Below are 26,202 nucleotides of genomic sequence, written 5' to 3'. Positions count from 1 at the left end.
AACCTTTACTTTAATCCACATAATTCTTGCATTTACACATTCATATTCTCTTTTCTCTTTCCATAACTGATCATTTAATATTACTGCTACCCCTTCCTTTGCTCTAACTCTCTCAGATACTCCAGATTTAATCCCATTTATTTCCCCCCACTGAAACTCCCCTACCCCCTTCAGCTTTGTTTCGCTTAGGGCCAGGACATCCAACTTCTTTTCATTCATAACATCAGCAATCATCTGTTTCTTGTCATCCGCACTACATCCACGCTTACATAACTTACATAACTGTTCGAGTTTTGAGCTGTTCGCATTCCGAGGTACCAATGTATATGCATTCTCTAATAAATAAGCCCAAATTTACCACTCTGAGCTTCTCTGAGCTGAGCTGAGCTGATGGTATAGAGCTACAGCTTGGACCCTAGCTTCAAAGCTTTAGAACTATGGGACAGGCCCTCAAAGGGTCAATAATCTCTGAGGCAGTACCAATAATCTAGCAGTACCAATAATCTAGTAGTTCCAATAATCTAGTAGTGCCAATAATCTAGCAGTCCCCATAATCTAGCAGTCCCAATAATCTAGCAGTCCCCATAATCTAGCAGTCCCAATAATCTAGCAGTCCCCATAATCTAGCAGTCCCAATAATCTAGCAGTGCCAATAATCTAGCAGTACCAATAATCTAGCAGTCTCCATAATCTAGCGGTCCCAATAATCTAGCGGTCCCAATAATCTAGCGGTCCCAATAATCTAGCGGTCCCAATAACCTAGCAGTCCCAATAACCTAGCAGTCCCAATAACCTAGCAGTCCCAATAACCTAGCAGTCCCAATAACCTAGCAGTCCCAATAACCTAGCAGTCCCAATAATCTAGCAGCCCCAATAACCTAGCAGTCCCAATAACCTAGCAGTCCCAATAACCTAGCAGTCCCAATAACCTAGCAGTCCCAATAACCTAGCAGTCCCAATAATCTAGCAGCCCCAATAACCTAGCAGTCCCAATAACCTAGCAGTCCCAATAACCTAGCAGTACCAATAACCTTGCAGTACCAATAACCTAGCAGTCCCAATAACCTAGCAGTCCCAATAATCTAGCAGTCCCAATAATCTAGCAGTGCCAATAATCTAGCAGTGCCAATAATCTAGCAGTGCCAATAATCTAGCAGTGCCAATAATCTAGCAGTACCAATAACCTAGCAGTCCCAATAACCTAGCAGTCCCAATAACCTAGCAGTCCCAACAATCTAGCAGTGCCAATAATCTGGCAGTACCAATAATCTAGCAGTCCCCATAATCTAGCGGTCCCAATAATCTAGCGGTCCCAATAATCTAGCGGTCCCAATAATCTAGCGGTCCCAATAATCTAGTGGTCCCAATAATCTAGCAGTCCCAATAACATAGCAGTCCCAATAATCTAGCAGTGCCAATAATCTAGCAGTGCCAATAATCTAGCAGTGCCAATAATCTAGCAGTGCCAATAATCTAGCAGTGCCAATAATCTAGCAGTGCCAATAATCTAGCAGTGCCAATAACCTAGCAGTCCCAATAATCTAGCAGTCCCAATAATCTAGCAGTCCCAATAATCTAGCAGTCCCAATAATCTAGCAGTGCCAATAATCAAACAGTGCCAATAATCTAGCAGTGCCAGCACTCACCTTAAAGTCAATAATCTCCGAGGGAGTGCCAATAGGTTTGTTCGTTTCCTTCTCTAGCGAGTGACGCAGGTCCAGGTTCTGTTCTTGTTGCTTCTGCACCAGTTCTCGGAACTTCTTAATAGTGGCATCCTGGTCAACAATCACTTCATTGGCCGCCTCTCGTTCTCGAAGAATCTGTAGTGTTTAAACAAACACATAAAATTGTTATTAATGCTGAAACAGTCAGCTCGTTCCCAGAATTTAGTAATTTATATAAGATTTATCCACAAAGTGAGAGTCAGTAGACTGTAAGATTCATCTATCAACAGTGTTAGTAGACTGTAAGATTGATCTATCAACAAGGTGTTAGTACACTGTAAGACTGATCTGATAGTGAGCCAGACTAAACTTGCCTCTCTGATCTTGCTGTTAGCCATATCGAGCTCTTCCCTAAGCTCAAGCTCTAGCTCCCGGGCATTCTCCTGGAGCTGGTCGTTCATGTCGTTGATGGCCTCCAGGTCGCTGACGGTCTCAAGCAACTCTGCAACTTTCTCCTCCAGATTGAGGTTGCGGTCTGTCAATGTTTCCACCATCTCTTCTGCTCCCAGGGCTGCATCAACCTGTAGGTTGATGACAGTTGATGTTAACCTGTATGTTGATGATTATTAAAGTTAACCTATATGTTGATCACTGTATTCAAGTTAACCTGGTTGTTGATGACTATTAAAGTTCAACTCTATGTTGATGATGGCTTAAGTTAACCTGAACATTGATGACATTTAACTCTTTCACTGTCTGGACGCCTGAAATGAAAAGTCATCTTAACCCTTCAACTGTCCAAACGTAGAAAAACTTATACAGTGGACCCTCGACCAGCGATGGCATCGATTAACGATAAATCTGACTAGCGATACATTTTATCGCAAAAATTTTGCCTCGATTAGCGCTAAAAAACTCGACCAACACTATTCATTCCGTCTGAGACGCGTCCACTTCTGGCCAGTGTTTACAAGCCAGCCAGCCACCGCGGTCGCTTCCAAGCATACAATCGGAACATTTCATATTATCACAGCCTTTTTAGTGATTGCACCTGCAAAATAAGTCACCATGGGCCTTCTTGGGGCTTCTAGTGCCAACCCTACAGCAAAAAGGGTGAGAATTACTATGGATATGAAGAAAGAGATCATTGCTAAGTATGAAAGTGGAGTGCATGTCTCCGAGCTGGCCAGGCTGTACACAAAACCCCAATCAACCATCGCTACTTTTGAGGCCAAGAAAACGGCAATCAAGGAAGCTGTTCTTGCCAAAGGTGCAACTATGTTTTCGAAACTGAGATCACAAGTGATAGAAGATGTTGAGAGACTGTTATTGGTATGGATAAACGAAAAACAGATAGCAGGAGATAGCATCTCTCAAGCGATCATATGTGAAAAGGCTAGGAAGTTGCATGACGATTTAATTAGAAAAATGCCAGCAACTAGTGGTGATGTGAGTGAATTTAAGGCCAGCAAAGGTTGGTTTGAGAGATTTAAGAATCATAGTGGCATACATAGTGTGATAAGGCATGGTGAGGCTGCCAGTTTGGACCAAAAAGCAGCTGAAAAATATGTGCAGGAATTCAAGGAGTACATAGACAGTGAAGGACTGAAACCTGAACAAATGTTTAATGGTGACACTGACAATGTTGTGAAACACTTTAGGAATGTCATAAAGGAACGGGAGGTACAGGCCTCTATGGGCAGATATGTTGTGCAACAGAGGTCCAGTGACTCTCAAGCTGGTCCTAGTGGCATTAAAAGAAGAAGGGAAGTAACCCCAAAAAAGGACTTGCCACCTCAAGTCCTAATGGAAGGGGATTCCCCTTCTAAACACTAAGACCATCAACACACTCCCCTCTTCCCATCCCATCAATCATCACCAGATCTTCAATAAAGGTAAGTGTCATGTAACTGTGCATGTCTTCTTCAGTTTGTGTGTATTAAAATTAATATTTCATGTGTTAAAATTTTTTTTTTCAATGCTTTTGGGCGTCTTGCACGGATTAATTTGATTTCCATTATTTCTTATGGGGAAAATTAACTTGACTAACGATTATTTTGACTAACGATGAGCTCTCAGGAACGGATTAATAGCGTTAGTCGAGGGTCCACTGTATCTACTTTTTTTGTTATATTTGAAAATATGTAAAAAAACGTAGATCTACTTTTGGAGCACTACACGTGTGAATGCAAATTTGTTTGGACAGTTTAAGGGTTAATGTGCAAAAATTTTCAAAAATTATTTTCTTTTGAAATGGTAGGGAACATTTTAACGAAAGTAACGACACCATGAGAATGAAATCTGCCTTCCATTCAACTACTCTAGGTGTTAGTCATGTCCTCCAGCTTCACCTATATTACACTTGACTTCCATTTTGAATGTAACGACACCATGAGAATGAAATCTGCCTTCCATTCAACTACTCTAGGTGTTAGTCATGTCCTCCAGCTTCACCTATATTACACTTGACTTCCATTTTGAATGTAACGACACCAAGAGAATGAAATCTGCCTTCCATTCAACTACTCTAGGCATTAGTCATGTCCTCCAGCTTCACCTGTATTACACTTGACTTCCATTTTGAATTCTTATTCACACAAAACACTAGAAGATATACAGTGGACCCCCAGTTTACGATATTATTTCATTCCAGAAGTATGTTCAGGTGCCAGTACTGACCGAATTTGTTCCCATAAGGAATATTGTGAAGTAGATTAATCCATTTCAGACCCCCAAACATACACATACAAACACACTTACATAAATACACTTAAACAATTGGTTGCATTCGGAGCTGATCGTAAACTGGGGGTCCACTGTACTCTATTTCTCGAATAATCAAATATAACTAGGAAAGATTGTTCATGGTTTAGAGCATCCCAATAACTGAATTAGGCCTATTAAAAAACATAAAACAGGTTAGGTCAGGTATGCTTCGTCAGGAAACAGGATAAGTGATTCCTTATGCAGGTCTTAGTCAGATGATGAGCTGCCGTTGGAGATTCTGGTCATCTGACCAAGGCCTTCCACTGGCTTACCGGTCCACCCCTTAATAAATATATGGTCATGGTAATAACCAACCTCTGCAGTTGCAGAGGTTGGTGGATGAGTTTGGTAGGGTATGTAAAAGAAGAAAATTAAAAGTGAATATAGGAAAGAGTAAGGTGATGAGGAAAACAAAAAAAAATAGGTGATGAAAGATTGGATATCAGATTGGAGGGAGAGAGTATGGAGGAGGTGAATGTATTCAGATATTTAGGAGTGGACGTGTCAGCGGATGGGTCTATGAAAGATGAAGTGAATCATAGAATTGATGAGGGAAAAAAGGGACTGGTGCACTGAGGAGTGTGTGGAGACAAAGAACTTTGTCCATGGAAGCAAAGAGGGGAATGTATGAGAGTATACTTATAGCAACGCACTTATATGGGTGTGAATCATGGGTGGTGAATGTTGCAACAAGGAGAAGGCTGGAGGCAGTGGAGATGTCATGTCTGAGGGCAATGTGTGGTGTGAATATAATGCCGAGACTTCGTAGTATGGGAATTAGGAGGAGGTACGAGATTACCAAAACTATTATCACGAGGGCTGAGGAGGAGTTGTTGAAGTGGTTTGGACATGTAGAGAGGATGGAACAAAATAGAATAATTTTGACTGTATAAATCTGTAGTGGAGGGAAGGCGGGGTAGGGGTCAGCCTTGGATAGGTTGGAGGGAGGGGGTAAAGAATGTTTTGTGTGCAAGGGGCTTAGACTTCCAGCAAGCATGCATGAGCATGTTTGATAGGAGTGAATGGAACATAGAACATAAGAACATAAGAAAGGAGGAACACTGCAGCAGGCCTGCTGGCCCATACTAGGTAGGTCCTTCATAAATCCATCCCACTAATAGAATATTTACCCTCATAAGAACATAAGAAAGAAGGAACACCACAACAAGCCCACGAGTCTACACGAGGCAGCTCCAACTCTCCTACCGGCCCAAGCCAATGCCTAGACCTAGTGAGGTCAGACACGTCACTTAACCCAGGGTTTTTGACATACTAGTACGCCTAAATTCTAGTGCCCTCAAATCTAGTGGGAGAAAGCTGGTAGGCCTACATATGAAAGAATGGGTCTATGTGGTCAGTGTGCACAGTATAAAAAAAATCCTGCAGCACACAGTGCATAATGAGAAAAAAAAAATTTCATCGTTTTTTTGGAATAAAACAGCGACTTTGCACTGTATTTTCGTATGGTATTTATTGTTGTATTCTAGTTTTCCTGGTCTCATTTTATAAAATGGAAGACATATTACAGAAATTGAGATGATTTTGACTGGTTTTACAATGAAAAGTACCTTGAAATTGAGCTCCAAGTAGTAGAAATGTTCGATTTTTTCCAAAGTTCAAAAGTAAACAAATCGTGCCAATGATCCAATACACGTCAACTGGTGAGTCTAATATTCTTTCACAAGTGCGCTGATAATATTTAAACCATTTTTTACACTAATGCAGTAGTCTGCATAACAGTAAATCTTCTATTTTTTGTGAGAATAAAAATTCTAAGTGGAAAGCAAAAGAATATAAGAAGGGCCTTGAGACGTGACTAATGAACAAAGGAAATGTCATTTTAGTGCCAGGAATGTCTTTCTTGTTTATTCTGGATCCTATTCAGAAATTGGCATCTTTTGAAATTTGTGTGAAATTGGCCAAATTGCTTAATTCTGACCACTGTACTGGATAGTTGAAATTGGTAAATGGGTGGTTTCTTGTACTCATTCGATAGAAAAAATAGAGTTCTAGCGAAATATTCATGTTTTTTTGTCGACTAGTGCAGTGGAATTGGACGAAAATGGGGCTCAAAGTGGGCAAAATCACCGATGCGTAAACATCGCCGAGACCGCTAACTTCGCGAGAGCATAATTCCGTAAGTTTTCCATCAAATTTCATAATTTTGGTGTCATTATGATCGGGAAAAGATTCTCTATCTTTTCATACAAATTTTTTTTTTTTAATTTGGCTGACCCTGAGAACGAGTCTCGGAGAGGGCCTGTCGACCCTCCAAGGGTTAAGGGAGGAGCACTGCATCTGACCTAGCAGCACAAGCTAGTCAGATCCAACTCACACCCACCCACACCCACTCATAAGAACATAAGAACGAAGGAACACTGCAGAAGGCCTACTGGCCCATGCGAGGCAGGTCCAAGTCTCCTACCGGCTTAAGCCAATGCACCCAACCTAGTCAGGTCAGGTCACATTGACTTAAGGGAGGAACACGGCAACCGACCTGGTAGCACAAGCTATCAGATCCAACTCACACCCACCCACACCCACTCATGTATTTATCCAACCTATTTTTAAAACTACACAACGTTTTAGTGTCTATGACGGTACTCGGGAGTTTGTTCCACTCATCCACAACTCTATTACCAAACCAGTACTTTCCTATATCCTTCCTGAATCTGAATTTTTCCAATTTAAAGCCATTGCTGAGAGTTCTGCCAATGGTTTTTAAGACTTGACGTGCTGTTGGAGTGTGAGTAAAGTAACGTTTATAAAGGGATTCAGGGAAACCGGCAGGCCGGACTTGAGTCCTGGAGATGGGAAGTACAGTACCAGCACTGAAGGAGGGGTGTTAATGTTGCAGTTTTATAACTGTAGTGTAAAGCACCCTTCTAGCAAGACAGTGATTGAGTGAATGATGGTGAAAGTTTTTCATTTTCAGGCCACCCTGCCTTGGTGGGAGATGACCGATGGGGGTTGTATGGGGTCTTACCCATCTTGTGGAACGGTGGCATAAATCTAATATTTCCGCTACACTGGGCTTAATTTCAAGCTACTTTCACTGTTAAACCAATAAAAATTATCTCTTACTCAGTAATATGCCTTCCATTCTATCAAAGGATATCAAGAAACAGTCAATAAAACCATAAAACAATCCTAGAAAACCCCTCAAGTTGCTATTTTAAACCAAACTCATGGCCATAGTTTTGAGTTTCCCATCATGCACCACGTGGGGCAGGATTTTTTTTACACAGTTCAAACTGATCACACAAAGGACCACACAAGGACCATCAGCTCAATAACGTAACGTTTCGAAATAAAGATACCTAACTGTTGCATATGTGTCTTACCTAACAACCTGTCGGTATTTTATACCATTTTAATGTTCACTCTGTCAGACACTGCAACACAAGGGTATCTTGGTACAGACCTGAAATCAACTTCGACAACCTCTACTAGTGAGAACGGCTGGATTTGAGAGGGACCTGACCTCCCAACATCTACGTTCTTACCTCTACTAGTGACCTACGTCTCTCCTCCTGCCGCTATATAAGGCTCCATCCTATCACTTCAATACAATGATGACATGGTTGAACATTGATGATATGGTTGAACATTGATGACATGGTTGAACAATGATGACATGGTTGAACAATGATGACATGGTTGAACAATGATGACATGGTTGAACATTGATGACATGGTTGAACATTGATGACATGGTTGAACATTGATGATATGGTTGAACATTGATGATATGGTTGAACATTGATGACATGGTTGAACATTGATGACATGGTTGAACATTGATGACATGGTTGAACAATGATGACATGGTAGAACATTGATGACATGGTTGAACATTGATGACATGGTTGAACATTGATGACATGGTTGAACAATGATGACATGGTAGAACATTGATGACATGGTTGAACATTGATGACATGGTTGAACATTGATGACATGGTTGAACAATGATGACATGGTTGAACATTGACGACATGGTTGAACAATGATGACATGGTTGAACATTGATGACATGGTTGAACATTGATGACATGGTTGAACATTGATGACATGGTTGAACATTGATGACATGGTTGAATGATGACATGGGTGAACAATGATGACATGGTTGAACATTGATGACATGGTTGAACAATGATGACATGGTTGAACATTGATGACATGGTTGAACATTGATGACATGGTTGAACATTGATGACATGGTTGAACATTGATGACATGGTTGAACATTGATGACATGGTTGAACAATGATGACATGGTTGAACATTGATGACATGGTTGAACATTGATGACATGGTTGAACATTGATGACATGGTTGAACATTGATGACATGGTTGAATGATGACATGGTTGAACATTGATGACATGATTGAATGATGACATGGTTGAACATTGATGACATGGTTGAATGATGACATGGTTGAACATTGATGACATGGGTGAACAATGATGACATGGTTGAACATTGATGACATGGTTGAACACTGATGACATGGTTGAACATTGATGACATGGTTGAACATTGATGACATGGTTGAACATTGATGACATGGTTGAACACTGATGACATGGTTGAACATTGATGACATGGTTGAACATTGATGACATGGTTGAACATTGATGACATGGTTGAACATTGATGACATGGTTGAACATTGATGACATGGTTGAACATTGATGACATGGTTGAACATTGATGACATGGTTGAACATTGATGACATGGTTGAACATTGATGACATGGTTGAACATTGATGACATGGTTGAACATACACAGTCAAGTTACTATAACTATGACAGCAATAGTCACCAGCTACATCAACAGCAGTAGTACTGACCTGTTCCTGTAGGTCAGCGATGGTGTGCTCCAGGTCACTGACCTGAGAGACCAGTCTCTCCCTGACCCGGGACAGGTCACTCACTTCAGTCTTCTTGGTCTCCAAGTCCTTCTGAAGTTTCTGAAGTTCATGCTTGTCGTGTGCTGACAAGTCCCTCATTCTGTGAGGTGTACAGTGTGTACGTCAGTGGGTGTACAGTGTGTACATCAGTGGGTGTACAGTGTGTACATCAGTGGGTGTACAGTGTGTACATCAGTGGGTGTACAGTGTGTACATCAGTGGGTGTACTGTATATCAGTGGGTGTACTGTGTGTACATCAGTGGGTGTACAGTGTGTACATCAGTGGGTGTAGTGTGTACATCAGTGGGTGTACAGTGTGTACATCAGTGGGTGTACAGTGTGTACATCAGTGGGTGTACAGTGTGTACATCAGTGGGTGTACAGTGTGTACATCAGTGGGTGTACAGTGTGTACATCAGTGGGTGTACAGTGTGTACATCAGTGGGTGTACAGTGTGTACATCAGTGGGTGTACAGTGTGTACATCAGTGGGTGTACAGTGTGTACATCAGTGGGTGTACAGTGTGTACATCAGTGGGTGTACAGTGTGTACATCAGTGGGTGTACAGTGTGTACATCAGTGGGTGTACAGTGTGTACATCAGTGGGTGTACAGTGTGTACATCAGTGGGTGTACAGTGTGTACATCAGTGGGTGTACTGTGTGTACATCAGTGGGTGTACAGTGTGTACATCAGTGGGTGTACAGTGTGTACATCAGTGGGTGTACAGTGTGTACATCAGTGGGTGTACAGTGTGTACATCAGTGGGTGTACAGTGTGTACATCAGTGGGTGTACAGTGTGTACATCAGTGGGTGTACAGTGTGTACATCAGTGGGTGTACTGTGTACATCAGTGGGTGTACAGTGTGTACATCAGTGGGTGTACTGTGTACATCAGTGGGTGTACAGTGTGTACATGAGTGGGTGTACTGTGTACACATGAGTGGGTGAACAGTGTGTACATCAGTGGGTGTACTGTGTGTACATCAGCGGGTGTAGTGTGTACATCAGTGGGTGTACAGTGTGTGCATCAGTGGGTGTACAGTGTGTACATCAGTGCGTGTACTGTGTGTACATCAGTTGGTGTACAGTGTGTACATCAGTGGGTGTACAGTGTGTGCATCAGTGGGTGTACAGTGTGTACATCAGTGGGTGTACAGTGTCTACAGTGGGTGTACTGTGTGTGCATCAGTGGATGTACTGTGTACATCAGTACTGTGTACATCAGTGGGTGTACAGTGTGTGCATGTGGGTGTACAGTGTGTACATCAGTGCGTGTACTGTGTGTACATCAGTTGGTGTACAGTGTGTGCATCAGTGGGTGTACAGTGTGTACATCAGTTGGTGTACAGTGTGTGCATCAGTGGGTGTACAGTGTGTACATCAGTGTGTGTACTGTGTACATCAGTGGGTGAACAGTGTGTGCATCAGTGGGTGTACTGTGTGTACATCAGTGGGTGTACAGTGTGTACATCAGTGGGTGTACATTGTGTGCATCAGTGGGTGTACAGTGTGTACATCAGTGCGTGTACTGTGTACATCAGTGAGTGTACAGTGTGTACATCAGTGGGTGTACAGTGTGTACATCAGTGGGTGTACTGTGTGTACATCAGTGGGTGTACTGTGTACATCAGTGGGTGTACTGTGTGTACATCAGTGGGTGCACAGTGTGTACATCAGTGGGTGTACAGTGTGTACATCAATGGGTGTACTGTGTACATCAGTGGGTGTACTGTGTACATCAGTGGGTGTACTGTGCACATCAGTGGGTGTACTGTGTACATCAGTGGGTGTACAGTGTGTACATCAGTGGGTGTATCAGTGGGTGTACTGGTGGGTGTACAGTGTACACCAGGGTGTACAGTGTGTACATCAGTGGGTGTACACGTGTGGGTGTGCATCAGTGGGTGTACAGTGTGTACATCAGTGGGTGTACAGTGTGTACATCAGTGGGTGTACTGTGTGTACATCAGTGGGTGCACTGTGTACATCAGTGGGTGTGTACATCAGTGGGTGTAGTGTGTGCATCAGTGGGTGTACAGTGTGTACATCAGTGGGTGTACAGTGTACATCAGTGGGTGTACAGTGTACATCAGTGGGTGTACAGTGTGTGCATCAGTGGGTGTACAGTGTGTACATCAGTGGGTGTACAGTGTGTGCATCAGTGGGTGTACAGTGTGTACATCAGTGGGTGTACAGTGTGTACATCAGTGGGTGTACTGTGTACATCAGTGGGTGTACAGTGTACATCAGTGAGTGTATCAGTGGGTGTAGTGTGTACATCAGTGGGTGTACAGTGTGTACATCAGTGGTACTGTGTACATCACTGTGTGTGTGTATATCAGTGGGTGTACAGTGTGTACATCAGTGGGTGTACAGTGTGTACATCAGTGGGTGTACTGTGTACATCAGTGGGTGTACTATGTACATCAGTGAGTGTGCAGTGTACATCAGTGGGTGTACTGTGTGTACATCAGTGAGTACTGTGTATATCAGTGGGAGTACTGTGTGCATCAGTGGGTGTACAGTGTGTATATCAGTGGGTGTACAGTGTGTACATCAGTGGGTGTACAGTGTGTACATCAGTGGGTGTACTGTGTACATCAGTGGGTGTACAGTGTGTACATCAGTGAGTGTATAGTGTGTACATCAGTGGGTGTACAGTGTGTACATCAGTGGGTGTACAGTGTACATCAGTGGGTGTACAGTGTGTATATCAGTGGGTGTACTGTGTGTACATCAGTGGGTGTGTACATCAGTGAGTGTGTGTACATCAGTGGGTGTACAGTGTGTACATCAGTGGGTGTACAGTGTGTACATCAGTGGGTGTACAGTGTACATCAGTGGGTGTACAGTGTGTGCATCAGTGGGTGTACAGTGTGTACATCAGTGGGTGTAATGCATGTACATCAGTGGGTGTACAGTGTGTACATCAGTGGGTGTACAGTGTGTACATCAGTGGGTGTACAGTGTGTACATCAGTGGGTGTACAGTGTGTACATCAGTGGGTGTACAGTGTGTACATCAGTGGGTGTACAGTGTGTATATCAGTGGGTGTACTTTGTACATCAGTGGGTGTACAGTGTGTACATCAGTGGGTGTACTTTGTACATCAGTGGGTGTACAGTGTGTACATCAGTGGGTGTACAGTGTGTACATCAGTGGGTGTACAGTGTGTACATCAGTGGGTGTACAGTGTGTACATCAGTGGGTGTACAGTGTGTACATCAGTGGGTGTACAGTGTGTACATCAGTGGGTGTACAGTGTGTACATCAGTGGGTGTACAGTGTGTACATCAGTGGGTGTACAGTGTGTACATCAGTGGGTGTACAGTGTGTACATCAGTGGGTGTACAGTGTGTATATCAGTGGGTGTACTGTGTGTACATCAGTGGGTGTACAGTGTGTACATCAGTGGGTGTACAGTGTGTACATCAGTGGGTGTACAGTGTGTACATCAGTGGGTGTACTGTGTGTACATCAGTGGGTGTACTGTGTACATCAGTGGGTGTACTGTGTGTACAGTGTGTACATCAGTGGGTGTACTGTGTGTGTGCATCAGTGGATGTACTGTGTACATCAGTGGGTGTACTGTGTACATCAGTGGGAGTACTGTGTATATCAGTGGGAGTACTGTGTGCATCAGTGGGTGTACAGTGTGTACATCAGTGGGTGTACAGTGTGTACATCAGTGGGTGTACTTTGTACATCAGTGGGTGTACAGTGTGTACATCAGTGGGTGTACAGTGTGTATATCAGTGTGTGTACAGTGTGTATATCAGTGGGTGTACAGTGTGTACATCAGTGGGTGTACAGTGTGTACATCAGTGGGTGTACAGTGGGTGTGTGTGTACATCAGTGGGTGTACAGTGTGTACATCAGTGGGTGTACAGTGTGTACATCAGTGGGTGTACAGTGTGTACATCAGTGGGTGTACATCAGTGGGTGTACAATGTGTACATCAGTGGGTGTACAGTGTACATCAGTGGGTGTACTGTGTACATCAGTGGGTGCACTGTGTACATCAGTGGGTGTACAATATGTACATCAGTTGGTGTACTGTGTGTACATCAGTGGGTGTAGTGTGTGCATCAGTGGGTGTACAGTGTGTACATCAGTGGGTGTACAGCGTGTACATCAGTGGGTGTACAGTGTACATCAGTGGGTGTACAGTGTGCATCAGTGGGTGTACAGTGTGTACATCAGTGGGTGTACAGTGTGTACATCAGTGGGTGTACTGTGTACATCAGTGGGTGAAGTGTGTGCATCAGTGGGTGTACAGTGTGTACATCAGTGGGTGAACAGTGTGTACATCAGTGGGTGTACTGTGTGTACATGAGTGGGAGTACAGTGTGTACATCAGTGGGTGTACAGTGTGTGCATCAGTGGGTGTAGCGTGTACATCAGTATGTGTACTGTGTGTACATCAGTGGGTGTACAGTGTGTACATCAGTGGGTGTACAGTGTGTACATCAGTAGGTGTACTGTGTGCACATCAGTGGGTGTACAGTGTGTACATCAGTGGGTGTACAGTGTGTACATCAGTGGGTGTACTGTGAACATCAGTGGGTGTACAGTGTGTACATCAGTGGGTGTACAGTGTGTACATCAGTGGGTGTACTGTGTGTACATCAGTGGGTGTACAGTGTGTACATCAGTGGGTGTACAGTGTGTACATCAGTGGGTGTACTGTGTACATCAGTGGGTGTACAGTGTGTACATCAGTGGGTGTACAGTGTGTACATCAGTGGGTGTACAGTGTGTACATCAGTGGGTGTACTGTGTGTACATCAGTGGGTGTACAGTGTGTACATCAGTGGGTGTACAGTGTGTACATCAGTGGGTGTACTGTGTGTGCATCAGTGGATGTACTGTGTACATCAGTGGGTGTACTGTGTACATCAGTGGGAGTACTGTGTACATCAGTGGGTGTACAGTGTACATCAGTGGGTGTACAGTGTGTACATCAGTGGGTGTACTGTGTACATCAGTGGGTGTACAGTGTGCATCAGTGGGTGTACTGTGTACATCAGTGGGTGTACTGTGTACATCAGTGGGTGTACAGTGTACATCAGTGGGTGTACTGTGTGTACATCAGTGGGTGTACAGTGTACATCAGTGGGTGTACTGTGTATCAGTGGGTGTAGAGTGCATCAGTGGGTGTACTGTGTGTACATCAGTGGGTGTACAGTGTGTACATCAGTGGGTGTACAGTGTGTACATCAGTGGGTGTACTTTGTACATCAGTGGGTGTACAGTGTACATCAGTGGGTGTACTTTGTACATCAGTGGGTGTACAGTGTGTACATCAGTGGGTGTACAGTGTGTACATCAGTGGGTGTACTGTGTGTACATCAGTGGGTGTACAGTGTGTACATCAGTGGGTGTACTGTGTGTACATCAGTGGGTGTACAGTGTGTACATCAGTGGGTGTACAGTGTGAACATCAGTGGGAGAACAGTGTGTGCATCAGTGGGCGTACAGTGTGTACATCAGTGGGTGTACTGTGTACATCAGTGGGTGTACAGTGTGTACATCAGTGGGTGTACAGTGTGTACATCAGTGGGTGTACAGTGTGTACATCAGTGGGTGTACAGTGTGTACATCAGTGGGTGTACAGTGTGTACATCAGTGGGTGTACAGTGTGTACATCAGTGGGTGTACAGTGTGTACATCAGTGGGTGTACAGTGTGTACATCAGTGGGTGTACAGTGTGTACATCAGTGGGTGTACAGTGTGTACATCAGTGGGTGTACAGTGTGTACATCAGTGGGTGTACAGTGTGTGCAGAGCAGGTATTTAAAGAATGAGTCTTGTGCATTCAATGCAGGAGTACAAAGTACTCACATCAACAATTACTGTGCACTCACTGGTGTAGTGAGTACTATGTACTCACTACATCAACAGTACACAACACTCATCACCATCAATCACCGGGGAACTAATAACCAACGACAACACAGTACAGACGACATCAATCTTCACCACAATCAACCGTAAGTTCTGTGTCAACTATCTACCCCAGGGTTCCCAGAGTGGTTACCGTCTACCCCAGGGTTCCCAGAGTGGTTACCGTCTACCCCAGGGTTCCCAGAGTGGTTACCGTCTACCCCAGGGTTCCCAGAGTGGTTACCGTCTACCCCAGGGTTCCCAGAGTGGTTACCGTCTACCCCAGGGTTCCCAGAGTGGTTACCGTCTACCCCAGAGGTTACCGTCTACCCCAGAGTGGTTACCGTCTACCCCAGGGTTCCCAGAGTGGTTACCGTCTACCCCAGGGTTCCCAGAGTGGTTACCGTCTACCCCAGGGTTCCCAGAGTGGTTACCGTCTACCCCAGGGTTCCCAGAGTGGTTACCGTCTACCCCAGGGTTCCCAGAGTGGTTACCGTCTACCCCAGGGTTCCCAGAGTGGTTACCGTCTACCCCAGGGTTCCCAGAGTGGTTACCGTCTACCCCAGGGTTCCCAGAGTGGTTACCGTTACCCCAGGGTTCCCAGAGTGGTTACCGTCTACCCCAGGGTTCCCAGAGTGGTTACCGTCTACCCCAGGGTTCCCAGAGTGGTTACCGTCTACCCCAGGGTTCCCAGAGTGGTTACCGTCTACCCCAGGGTTCCCAGAGTGGTTACCGTCTACCCCAGGGTTCCCAGAGTGGTTACCGTCTACCCCAGGGTTCCCAGAGTGGTTACCGTCTACCCCAGGGTTCCCAGAGTGGTTACCGTCTACCCCAGGGTTCCCAGAGTGGTTACCGTCTACCCCAGGGTTCCCCAGAGTGGTTAAGGGTTCCCAGAGTGTCTACCCCAGGGATCCCAGAGTGGTTACCGTCTACCCCAGGGTTCCCAGAGTGGTTACCGTCTACCCCAGGGTTCCCAGAGTGGTTACCGTCTACCCCAGGGTTCCCAGAGTGGTTACCGTCTACCGAAGGGTTACCCCCAGAGTGGTTAGAGTGGTTACCGTCTACCCCAGGGTTCCCTATACCGTCTACCCCACCCAGAGGTTACCGTCTACCCCAGGGTTCCCCAGAGTGGTCACTATCCCAGAGTGGTTAGTGGTCACCATCTACCCCATGGTTGCCCAGTGGTCACTATCTACCCAAGGTTTCCCAGAGTGGTTACCATCTACCCCTGGGTTCCCCAGTAGTCACTATCTACCCAAGGGTTCCCCAGAGTATTCACCATCTACCCCAGGATTCCCCAATGGTCACTATCTACCCAAGGGTTCCCCAGAGTGGTTACCGTATACCCCAGGGTTCCCCAGAGTGGTCACTATCTACCCAAGGGGTTCCCAGAGTGGCTACCGTCTACCCCAGGGTTCCCCAGAGTGGTCACTATCTACCCCAGGGTTCCCAGAGTAGTTACGGTCTACCCAAGGGTTCTCCAGAGTGGTCACTATCTACCCAAGGGTTCCCAGAGTGGTTACCGTCTACCCCAGGGTTCCCCAGAGTGGTCACTATCTACCCAAGGGTTCCCAGAGTGGTTACTGTCTACCCCAGGGTTCCCCAGAGTGGTCACTATCTACCCAAGGGTTCCCAGAGTGGTTACCGTCTACCCCAGGGTTCCCCAGAGTGGTCACTATCTACCCAAGGGTTCCCAGAGTGGTTACCATCTACCTCAGGGTTCCCCAGTGGTCACTATCTACCCAAGGGTTCCCAGAGTGGTCACCGTTTACCCCAGGGTTCCCCAGTGGTCACTATCTACCTAAGGGTTCCCAGAGTGGTCACTGTCTACCCCAGGGTTCCCCAGTGGTCACTATCTACCCAAGGGTTCCCAGAGTGGTCACTGTCTACCCCAGGGTTCCCCAGTGGTCACTATCTACCCAAGGGTTCCTAGAGTGGTCACCATCTACCCCATGGTTGCCCAGTGGTCACTATCTACCCAAGGGTTCCCAGAGTGGTTACCATCTACCCCAGGGTTCCCCAGTGGTCACTATCTACCCAAGGGTTCCCAGAGTGGTCACCATCTACCCCATGGTTGCCCAGTGGTCACTATCTACCCAAGGGTTCCCAGAGTGGTTACCATCTACCCCAGGGTTCCCCAGTGGTCACTATCTACCCAAGGGTTCCCAGAGTGGTTACCATCTACCCCAGGGTTCCCCAGTGGTCACTATCTACCCAAGGGTTCCCCAGAGTGGTCACTATCTACCCAAGGGTTCCCCAGAGTGGTCACCATCTACACCAGGGTTCCCCAGTGGTCACTATCTACCCCAGGGTTCCCCAATGGCCACTATCGACCCAAGGGTTCCTCATAGTCGTCACTATCTACCCAAGGGTTCCCCAGAGTGGTCACTATCGACCCCAGGGTTCCCCAGTGGTCACTATCTACCCCAGGGTTCCCAGAGTGGTCACCATCTACCCCATGGTTGCCCAGTGGTCACTATCTACCCAAGGGTTCCAAGAGTGGCTACCATCTACCCCAGGGTTCCCCAGTGGTCACTATCTACCCAAGGGTTCCCAGAGTGGTCACCATCTACCCCATGGTTGCCCAGTGGTCACTATCTACCCAAGGGTTCCCAGAGTGGTTACCATCTACCCCAGGGTTCCCCAGTGGTCACTATCTACCCAAGGGTTCCCAGAGTGGTTACCATCTACCCCAGGGTTCCCCAGTGGTCACTATCTACCCAAGGGTTCCCCAGAGTGGTCACTATCTACCCAAGGGTTCCCCAGAGTGGTCACCATCTACCCCAGGGTTCCCCAGTGGTCACTATCTACCCCAGGGTTCCCCAATGGCCACTATCGACCCAAGGGTTCCTCATAGTCGTCACTATCTACCCAAGGGTTCCCAGAGTGGTTACCATCTACCCCAGGGTTCCCCAGTGGTCACCATCTACCCAAGGGTTCCCCAGAGTGGTCACTATCTACCCAAGGGTTCCCCAGAGTGGTCACCATCTACCCCAGGGTTCCCCAGTGGTCACCATCTACCCAAGGGTTCCCCAGAGTGGTCACTATCTACCCAAGGGTTCCCCAATGGCCACTATCGACCCCAGGGTTCCCCAGTGGTCACTATCTACCCCAGGGTTCCCCAGTGGTCACTATCGACCCCAGGGTTCCCCAGTGGTCACTATCTACCCCAGGGATGGATATTCTCTCTCATCTCTCACTGTCCTGGGATGGACTTCATGAAGCCGATGTTTCACTCTGGGAAGCACTGTTTGGGTTGATGTTTCACTCTGGGAAGCACTGTTTGGGTTGATGTTTCACTCTGGGAAGCACTATTCAGGTTGATGTTTCACTCTGGGAAGCACTGTTCAGGTTGATGTTTCACTCTGGGAAGCACTGTGCAGGTTGATGTTTCACTCTGGGAAGCACTGTTCAGGTTGATGTTTCACTCTGGGAAGCACTGTTCAGGTTGATGTTTCACTCTGGGAAGCACTGTTCAGGTTGATGTTTCACTCTGGGAAGCACTGTTCAGGTTGATGTTTCACTCTGGGAAGCACTGTTCAGGTTGATGTTTCACTCTGGGAAGCACTCTTCAGGTTGATGTTTCACTCTGGGAAGCACTGTTCAGGTTGATGTTTCACTCAGGGAAGCACTGTTCTGGTTGATGTTTCACTCTGGGAAGCACTGTTCAGGTTGATGTTTCACTCTGGGAAGCACTGTTCAGGTTGATGTTTCACTCTGGGAAGCACTGTTCAGGTTGATGTTTCACTCTGGGAAGCACTGTTCAGGTTGATGTTTCACTCTGGGAAGCACTGTTCAGGTTGATGTTTCACTCTGGGAAGCACTGTTCAGGTTGATGTTTCACTCTGGGAAGCACTGTTCAGGTTGATGTTTCACTCTGGGAAGCACTGTTCAGGTTGATGTTTCACTCTGGGAAGCACTGTTCAGGTTGATGTTTCACTCTGGGAAGCACTGTTCAGGTTGATGTTTCACTCTGGGAAGCACTGTTCAGGTTGATGTTTCACTCTGGGAAGCACTGTTCAGGTTGATGTTTCACTCTGGGAAGCACTGTTCAGGTTGATGTTTCACTCTGGGAAGCACTGTTTGGGTTGATGTTTCACTCTGGGAAGCACTGTTCAGGTTGATGTTTCACTCTGGGAAGCACTGTTCAGGTTGATGTTTCACTCTGGGAAGCACTGTTCGGGTTGATGTTTCACTCTGGGAAGCAGTGTTCAGGTTGATGTTTCACTCTGGGAAGCACTGTTCACCTTGATGTTTCACTCTGGGAAGCACTGTTCAGGTTGATGTTTCACTCTGGGAAGCACTGTTCACCTTGATGTTTCACTCTGGGAAGCACTGTTCGGGTTGATGTTTCACTCTGGGAAGCACTGTTCAGGTTGATGTTTCACTCTGGGAAGCACTGTTCAGGTTGATGTTTCACTCTGGGAAGCACTGTTCAGGTTGATGTTTCACTCTGGGAAGCACTGTTCAGGTTGATGTTTCACTCTGGGAAGCACTGTTCAGGTTGATGGCACTGTTCAGGTTGATGTTTCACTCTGGGAAGCACTGTTCAGGTTGATGTTTCACTCTGGGAAGCACTGTTCAGGTTGATGTTTCACTCTGGGAAGCACTGTTTCAGGTTGATGTTTCACTCTGGGAAGCACTGTTTCACTCTGGGGTTGATGTTTCACTCTGGGAAGCACTGTTCAGGTTGATGTTTCACTCTGGGAAGCACTGTTCAGGTTGATGTTTCACTCTGGGAAGCACTGTTCAGGTTGATGTTTCACTCTGGGAAGCACTGTTCAGGTTGATGTTTCACTCTGGGAAGCACTGTTCAGGTTGATGTTTCACTCTGGGAAGCACTGTTCAGGTTGATGTTTCACTCTGGGAAGCACTGTTCAGGTTGATGTTTCACTCTGGGAAGCACTGTTCAGGTTGATGTTTCACTCTGGGAAGCACTGTTCAGGTTGATGTTTCACTCTGGGAAGCACTGTTCAGGTTGATGTTTCACTCTGGGAAGCACTGTGCAGGTTGATGTTTCACTCTGGGAAGCACTGTTCAGGTTGATGTTTCACTCTGGGAAGCACTGTTCAGGTTGATGTTTCACTCTGGGAAGCACTGTTCAGGTTGATGTTTCACTCTGGGAAGCACTGTTCAGGTTGATGTTTCACTCTGGGAAGCACTGTTCAGGTTGATGTTTCACTCTGGGAAGCACTGTTCAGGTTGATGTTTCACTCTGGGAAGCACTGTTCAGGTTGATGTTTCACTCTGGGAAGCACTGTTCAGGTTGATGTTTCACTCTGGGGAGCACTGTTCAGGTTGACGTTTCACTCTGGGAAGCACTGTTCAGGTTGATGTTTCACTCTGGGAAGCACTGTGCAGGTTGACGTTTCACTCTGGGAAGCACTGTTCAGGTTGATGTTTCACTCTGGGAAGCACTGTTCAGGTTGATGTTTCACTCTGGGAAGCACTGTTCAGGTTGATGTTTCACTCTGGGAAGCACTGTTCAGGTTGATGTTTCACTCTGGGAAGCACTGTTCAGGTTGATGTTTCACTCTGGGAAGCACTGTTCAGGTTGATGTTTCACTCTGGGAAGCACTGTTCAGGTTGATGTTTCACTCTGGGAAGCACTGTTCAGGTTGATGTTTCACTCTGGGAAGCACTGTTCAGGTTGATGTTTCACTCTGGGAAGCACTGTTCAGGTTGATGTTTCACTCTGGGAAGCACTGTGCAGGTTGACGTTTCACTCTGGGAAGCACTGTTCAGGTTGATGTTTCACTCTGGGAAGCACTGTTCAGGTTGATGTTTCACTCTGGGAAGCACTGTTCAGGTTGACGTTTCACTCTGGGAAGCACTGTTCAGGTTGATGTTTCACTCTGGGAAGCACTGTGCAGGTTGACGTTTCACTCTGGGAAGCACTGTTCAGGTTGATGTTTCACTCTGGGAAGCACTGTTCAGGTTGATGTTTCACTCTGGGAAGCACTGTTCAGGTTGATGTTTCACTCTGGGAAGCACTGTTCACCTTGATGTTTCACTCTGGGAAGCACTGTTCAGGTTGATGTTTCACTCTGGGAAGCACTGTTCAGGTTGATGTTTCACTCTGGGAAGCACTGTTCAGGTTGATGTTTCACTCTGGGAAGCACTGTTCAGGTTGACGTTTCACTCTTTGTCCCAGTCAATTCTATAATTGTATTAATTAAACTTACTGAACATTCCTTCTCTTGCATTAGCGCTGTAGTTCCATAACCCTGGAGAGGGTTTCGGGGGTCAACGCCCCCATGGCTCGGTCTGAGACCAGGCCTCGTGGTGGATCAGGGTCTGATCAACCAGGCTGTTACTGTTGGATGCACGCAAAGTGATGTATGAACCACAGCCCAGTTGGTCAGGTACTGACTTTTGGTGCCTGTCCAGTGCCTTCTTGAAGACAGCCAGGGGTCTATTGGTAAACCCCCTTATGTATGCTGGAAGGCAGTTGAACAGTCTTGGACCCCTGACACTTACTGTGTTGTCTCTCAGTGTACTCATGGTGCCCTCTCTTTTCATCGGGGGAATGTTACATTTCCTGCCGAGTCTTTTGCTATCATATGGAGTGATTTTCATGTGTAAGTTTGGTACTAATCCCTCCACCATCTTCCAAGTGTATATTATCGTGTGTATCTCTCTTGCCTGCATTCCAGGAAATACAAATCAAGGGACTTTAACCGTTCTCAGTAATTTAGGTGCCTTATCGCAGTTACGTATTTTGTGAAGGTTCTTTGTACACATTCCATGTCAGCAATTTCGCCTGCCTGGAAGGGGTCAGTTAGTGTATAGTATTTCCCAGTATTATATAGCATAGCAGTAGCATCATCCATGTGCTTTAGACACGAGACCCCTCGTAGGCCTGTGGCTTTGTGTGACGTCACGGGATGCACACGAGGAGGCCCATTCCTCTGTCCCGGCCTCACTCGGCGGCAGACCATCCAGGCGTAGACAGGCAAGGCAGCTGGGGCTCCATCCCTCATCTCAGTCTGACAATATATTTACCATCCTACAAGTGTGTCTACTTTCAACCTACGATATCTCCATTTAAGAACCCTTACGATATCCCAACCTAGGGAGAAGAAGCAGTTTGAAGAGAATCATCATGGGTTTGGCGTCCTAGTTTTGAAGGTTCTCATATCCATCCTATCATTTTTCTAGCGGATGTGGTAGATACATTGCTGTAGTCTTCGAAGGTGAGATCCTCTGACATTATCACTCCCAGGTCCTTCACATTACTTTTTTGCTCTATTGTATGGTTAGAATTTGTTGTATACTCTGATAGTTTGAATTTCCTCAAGTTTTCCATATCTGAGTATTTGAAATTTCTCTTCATTGAACTTCATATTGTTTTGAGCGGCCCATTCAAAGATTTTGTTGATGTCCACTTGGAGTCTTGCGGTGTCTTCGATGGAGGACACTGTCATGGCAATTCGGGTGTCATCTGCAAAGGAAGACACGGAGCTATGGCTTACATCTCTGTCTATGTCAGATATGAGGATGAGGAATAGAATGGGAGTACTGTGCCTTGTGGAACAGAGCTTTTCACCGTAGCTACTGTTTTCCATTACTCTGTGTTCTATTTGTTAGGAGTTGTAGATCCATCTACCAACTTCTCCTGTTATTCCTTCATCACACATTTTGTGTGCTATAACACCATGGTCACACTTGCTCAAAGGTTTTGCAAAGTTTGCGTATACTACATCTGTATTTTGCTTATCCTTTATAGCATCCAGGACCTTGTCATAGCGGTCCAGTAGTTGGGACAGACAGGAGCGACCTGCTCTAAGCCCGTGTTGCCCTGGGTTGTGTAACTGATGGGTATCTAGGTGCTTCATGATCTTGCTTCTTAGAACCCTTTTAAAGAATTTTATGATATGGAATGTTAGTGCAATCGGCCTGTAGTTCTTTGCAACTGCTTTACTGCCACCTTTGTAGAGTGGGGATATGTATTTTGTTTTTAGTGTGTGGGATGACCCCTGTGTCCATGCTCCCTCTCCAGGAAATGCTGAAGGCATGCGATAAGGGCTTCTTGCAGTTCTTGATGAACACGGAGTTCCATGAGTCTGGGCCTGGGGCAGAGTGCATGGGCATGTCATTTATTGCATTTTCAAATTATTGTGGTGTTAGGATAATATCAGAGATTTTTGAGATGACCAAATTTTGGGTCTTGTTCATAATAAATTCATTTAGATTGTCAACCCTTAGTCTGGGAAACGGTTCGCTGAACAACAAGTCGTACTGGGACTTAGCATCTCACTCATTTCTTTGCTGTCATCTGTGTGTCCCATCCTGCCTAAGCAGGGGCCCAATACTAGACATTGTTTTTACCTTAGATTTGACATAAGAGAAGAACTATTTTTTTTTATTTCCTTTATGGCTTATTTCCTATAAGATTCCTTCAGCTTAGGTTTAATATTTGGTATTTCACTGACCAGTGCCTCCCTTCATATTTCAAATATACTGGCCCCTCTCAGCAGCTCTGTGATTCTTTGCCTTTGTCTGTATAGGGAGTGTTTCTCTCTTTCTAGTTTAAATCTTCTCTTTCTTTTTCTTAATGGAATGTGCCTTGAGCAGACCTAAAGAACCACAGTTAATTTTATCTAGGCAAAAGTTCGGATCCATGTTGTTTAGGATATCTTCCCAGCTTGTTTCATTTAGGACATGGTTGACTTGTTCCCATTGTATGTTTTTGTTACTGAAGTTGAATTTTGTGAAGACACCCTCATGACTGATCACATTTTGCTGGTCAGGAGCCCTATGAATACATGTACGTACCCCTATTATGTTGTGATCTGAGTGTATTGTCTTTGATATGGTTATATTACATATCAGATCGTCATTGTTGAAGATGAGGTCCAGCATATTTTCTAATCTTGTAGGCTCTAATATTTGCTGGTTTAAGGTAAATTTGGTGCAGAGATTTAAGAATATCTTTGTTTCTACAAGTACATGTACAAGGGTGATGGACTGATTACATCGTCTTCAAGTCTCTTCTGCTTCTATCAACTTTTCTGTACTCGACTGAAGAAGCCTACTGTGTAGGCGAAACATTTCGAAATAAAGATACCTAACTGTTGCATATGTGGCTTACCTAACAAGGTATACATGCCTAGATGACATCAATGACATACTACTATATAGAAAGCCGCTTGTTATCCTGAGCATTTTGGGCAAATTAGGTCAATTTTGTCCCAGGATGCGACTCACACCAGCCAACTAACACCCAAGTACCCATTTTATATTGCTGGACTAATAGCGACAGTAGCTGTCTTATGGAAATACGTCAATAATGTTCTCCAGCCGGACCTCTGTGTGTGAGCTCGGCGCGCTAGCTCATGTGTAAATTTTCATCTGAGCTGCCTCCTGGGGTGGTCTCTGCTAAAATATTATTTGCTACACTCCTCCATTTTCGGTGTCTCAAGCTGAAATCTCCCAGTAGCAAGATGTTTGGGGTAGGAATTGGGAATTTTCCAGACAGTGGTCAATTTTCAAAAGTTGCTCCTGGAATTGCTGGGAAGTTACATTCGGAGGCTTGTATACAACCACAATGACGAGGTTTTGTTTTTCAGTCTTTACTGCCAAGATTTCAACTACATGATTTGAGGTGTTTAGTTCTGAGCAAATGATTGACTCTGTGATGTACAAGCCAACCCCTCCTCCCCTTGTTGCCCGTTTAGTCTGTCGCATCTGAATAGGTTATAACCTGGGATCCATATTTTGTTGTCAAAATGATCCTGTATGTGGGTCTCTGTGAAAGCTGCAAACGTTGCATTTGACTCCGTGAGCAGTCCCTTAGTGTAAGGAATTTTGTTAGTTCGTTGACGGCTTTATACCCTGTATGCTTGCAAAGACAAATGTTGTTATACTGAATTAATACTCATTTGTACTTTATGTACTACAACTACTACTACCACTACTAGCAATGTTAACAATCAAGGTGAGAAAGAGTGACACACTTGACCAGTGTGTCACAAAGACAAACTGCAACTCCTACTAGCAAGGTAAGGAAGGGTGACATACTTGACCAGTGTGTCACGAAGACGGATGTTCTGTTGTTCTAGTTGTTTCACTTGTAACGACGACACACCACCATCACTGGCAGCACCACCGCCGCCACCACCACTCATCTCTGCTTGTAAGATCTCTAAGTCCAGTCTGCAAGACAGTATGACATCAATCATACACTCAAACTCTTCTTATACAGTCACTTCTCTTAATATAGTCACTTCTCTTATTGTAAGTTATACAGTCACTTCTCTTATAAGTTATACAGTCACTTCTCTTATTATACAGTCACCTCTAATAAATGTTCCTCTATACAGGGAATTTTTTGACAGATGTTATTGACAAAGTTCATCCAACACTGAACATCTGGCAGAACATTGAACATCTGGCAGAACATTGAACATCTGGCAGAACATTGAACATCTGGCAGAACATTGAACATCTGGCAGAACATTGAACATCTGGCAGAACATTGAACATCTGGCAGAACATTGAACATCTGGCAGAACACTAAACATCTGGCAGAACATTGAACATCTGGCATTCTGAAAAAATTAAGTTGGCTGTATATAGTGGAACTTCATAAGTGAACTGACTGTATATAGTGGAACTTTATAAGTGAACTGACTGTATATAGTGGAACTTTATATAGAGAAGCTTTATAAGACAATCATTTAATTTTTAAATAAAAATTTTAAGTCAACATTTCAAATGGATGGAGATTTTTGAGTTGTTAGTGGAAATATTTGATAAAGGCTCACGTGAGTTCCTCGACCCTCTCCCTGGCCTGATCGAGCTCGAGCTGCAGGGTCTCGGCCTTCTCCTCGGCCATCTCCTTGTCAAGGGTGAGCATCTCCATGGTCTCTGTCAGCTCCTGGGTGTCCTCCATGTGGCGGTCCCTGGCATCAATGGCCTCCCTCGCCTCGATCTTGGCCTTCTGTACCTCACGCT

At 45.3% G+C, this 26,202-nt stretch overlaps 1 protein-coding gene across 1 annotated transcript in view; it reads right to left on the bottom strand.

Annotated features, from left to right (window-relative positions):
* Window positions 1-26,202, bottom strand: part of LOC128702553 (dynactin subunit 1-like) — a 236,683-nt gene that overhangs the window by 85,588 nt on the left and 124,893 nt on the right. The window contains exons 8-12 of the mRNA XM_070105266.1: window positions 26,013-26,202; window positions 25,267-25,401; window positions 9,294-9,453; window positions 2,039-2,245; window positions 1,643-1,820 (exon numbers count right to left, since the gene is read on the bottom strand). The exon at window positions 26,013-26,202 is cut by the window's right edge and continues 10 nt beyond it. Of these exons, the coding sequence (XP_069961367.1) occupies window positions 1,643-1,820; window positions 2,039-2,245; window positions 9,294-9,453; window positions 25,267-25,401; window positions 26,013-26,202 (870 nt within the window). The remainder of the gene's footprint in view (window positions 1-1,642; window positions 1,821-2,038; window positions 2,246-9,293; window positions 9,454-25,266; window positions 25,402-26,012) is intronic.

Source organism: Cherax quadricarinatus, chromosome 98 (assembly GCF_038502225.1).
Source record: "Cherax quadricarinatus isolate ZL_2023a chromosome 98, ASM3850222v1, whole genome shotgun sequence".
Classification (NCBI taxonomy): Eukaryota; Metazoa; Arthropoda; class Malacostraca; order Decapoda; family Parastacidae; genus Cherax; species Cherax quadricarinatus.
Note: the sequence above shows the minus strand (reverse complement) of the source record. Positions and strands in the feature narration are given on the sequence as shown.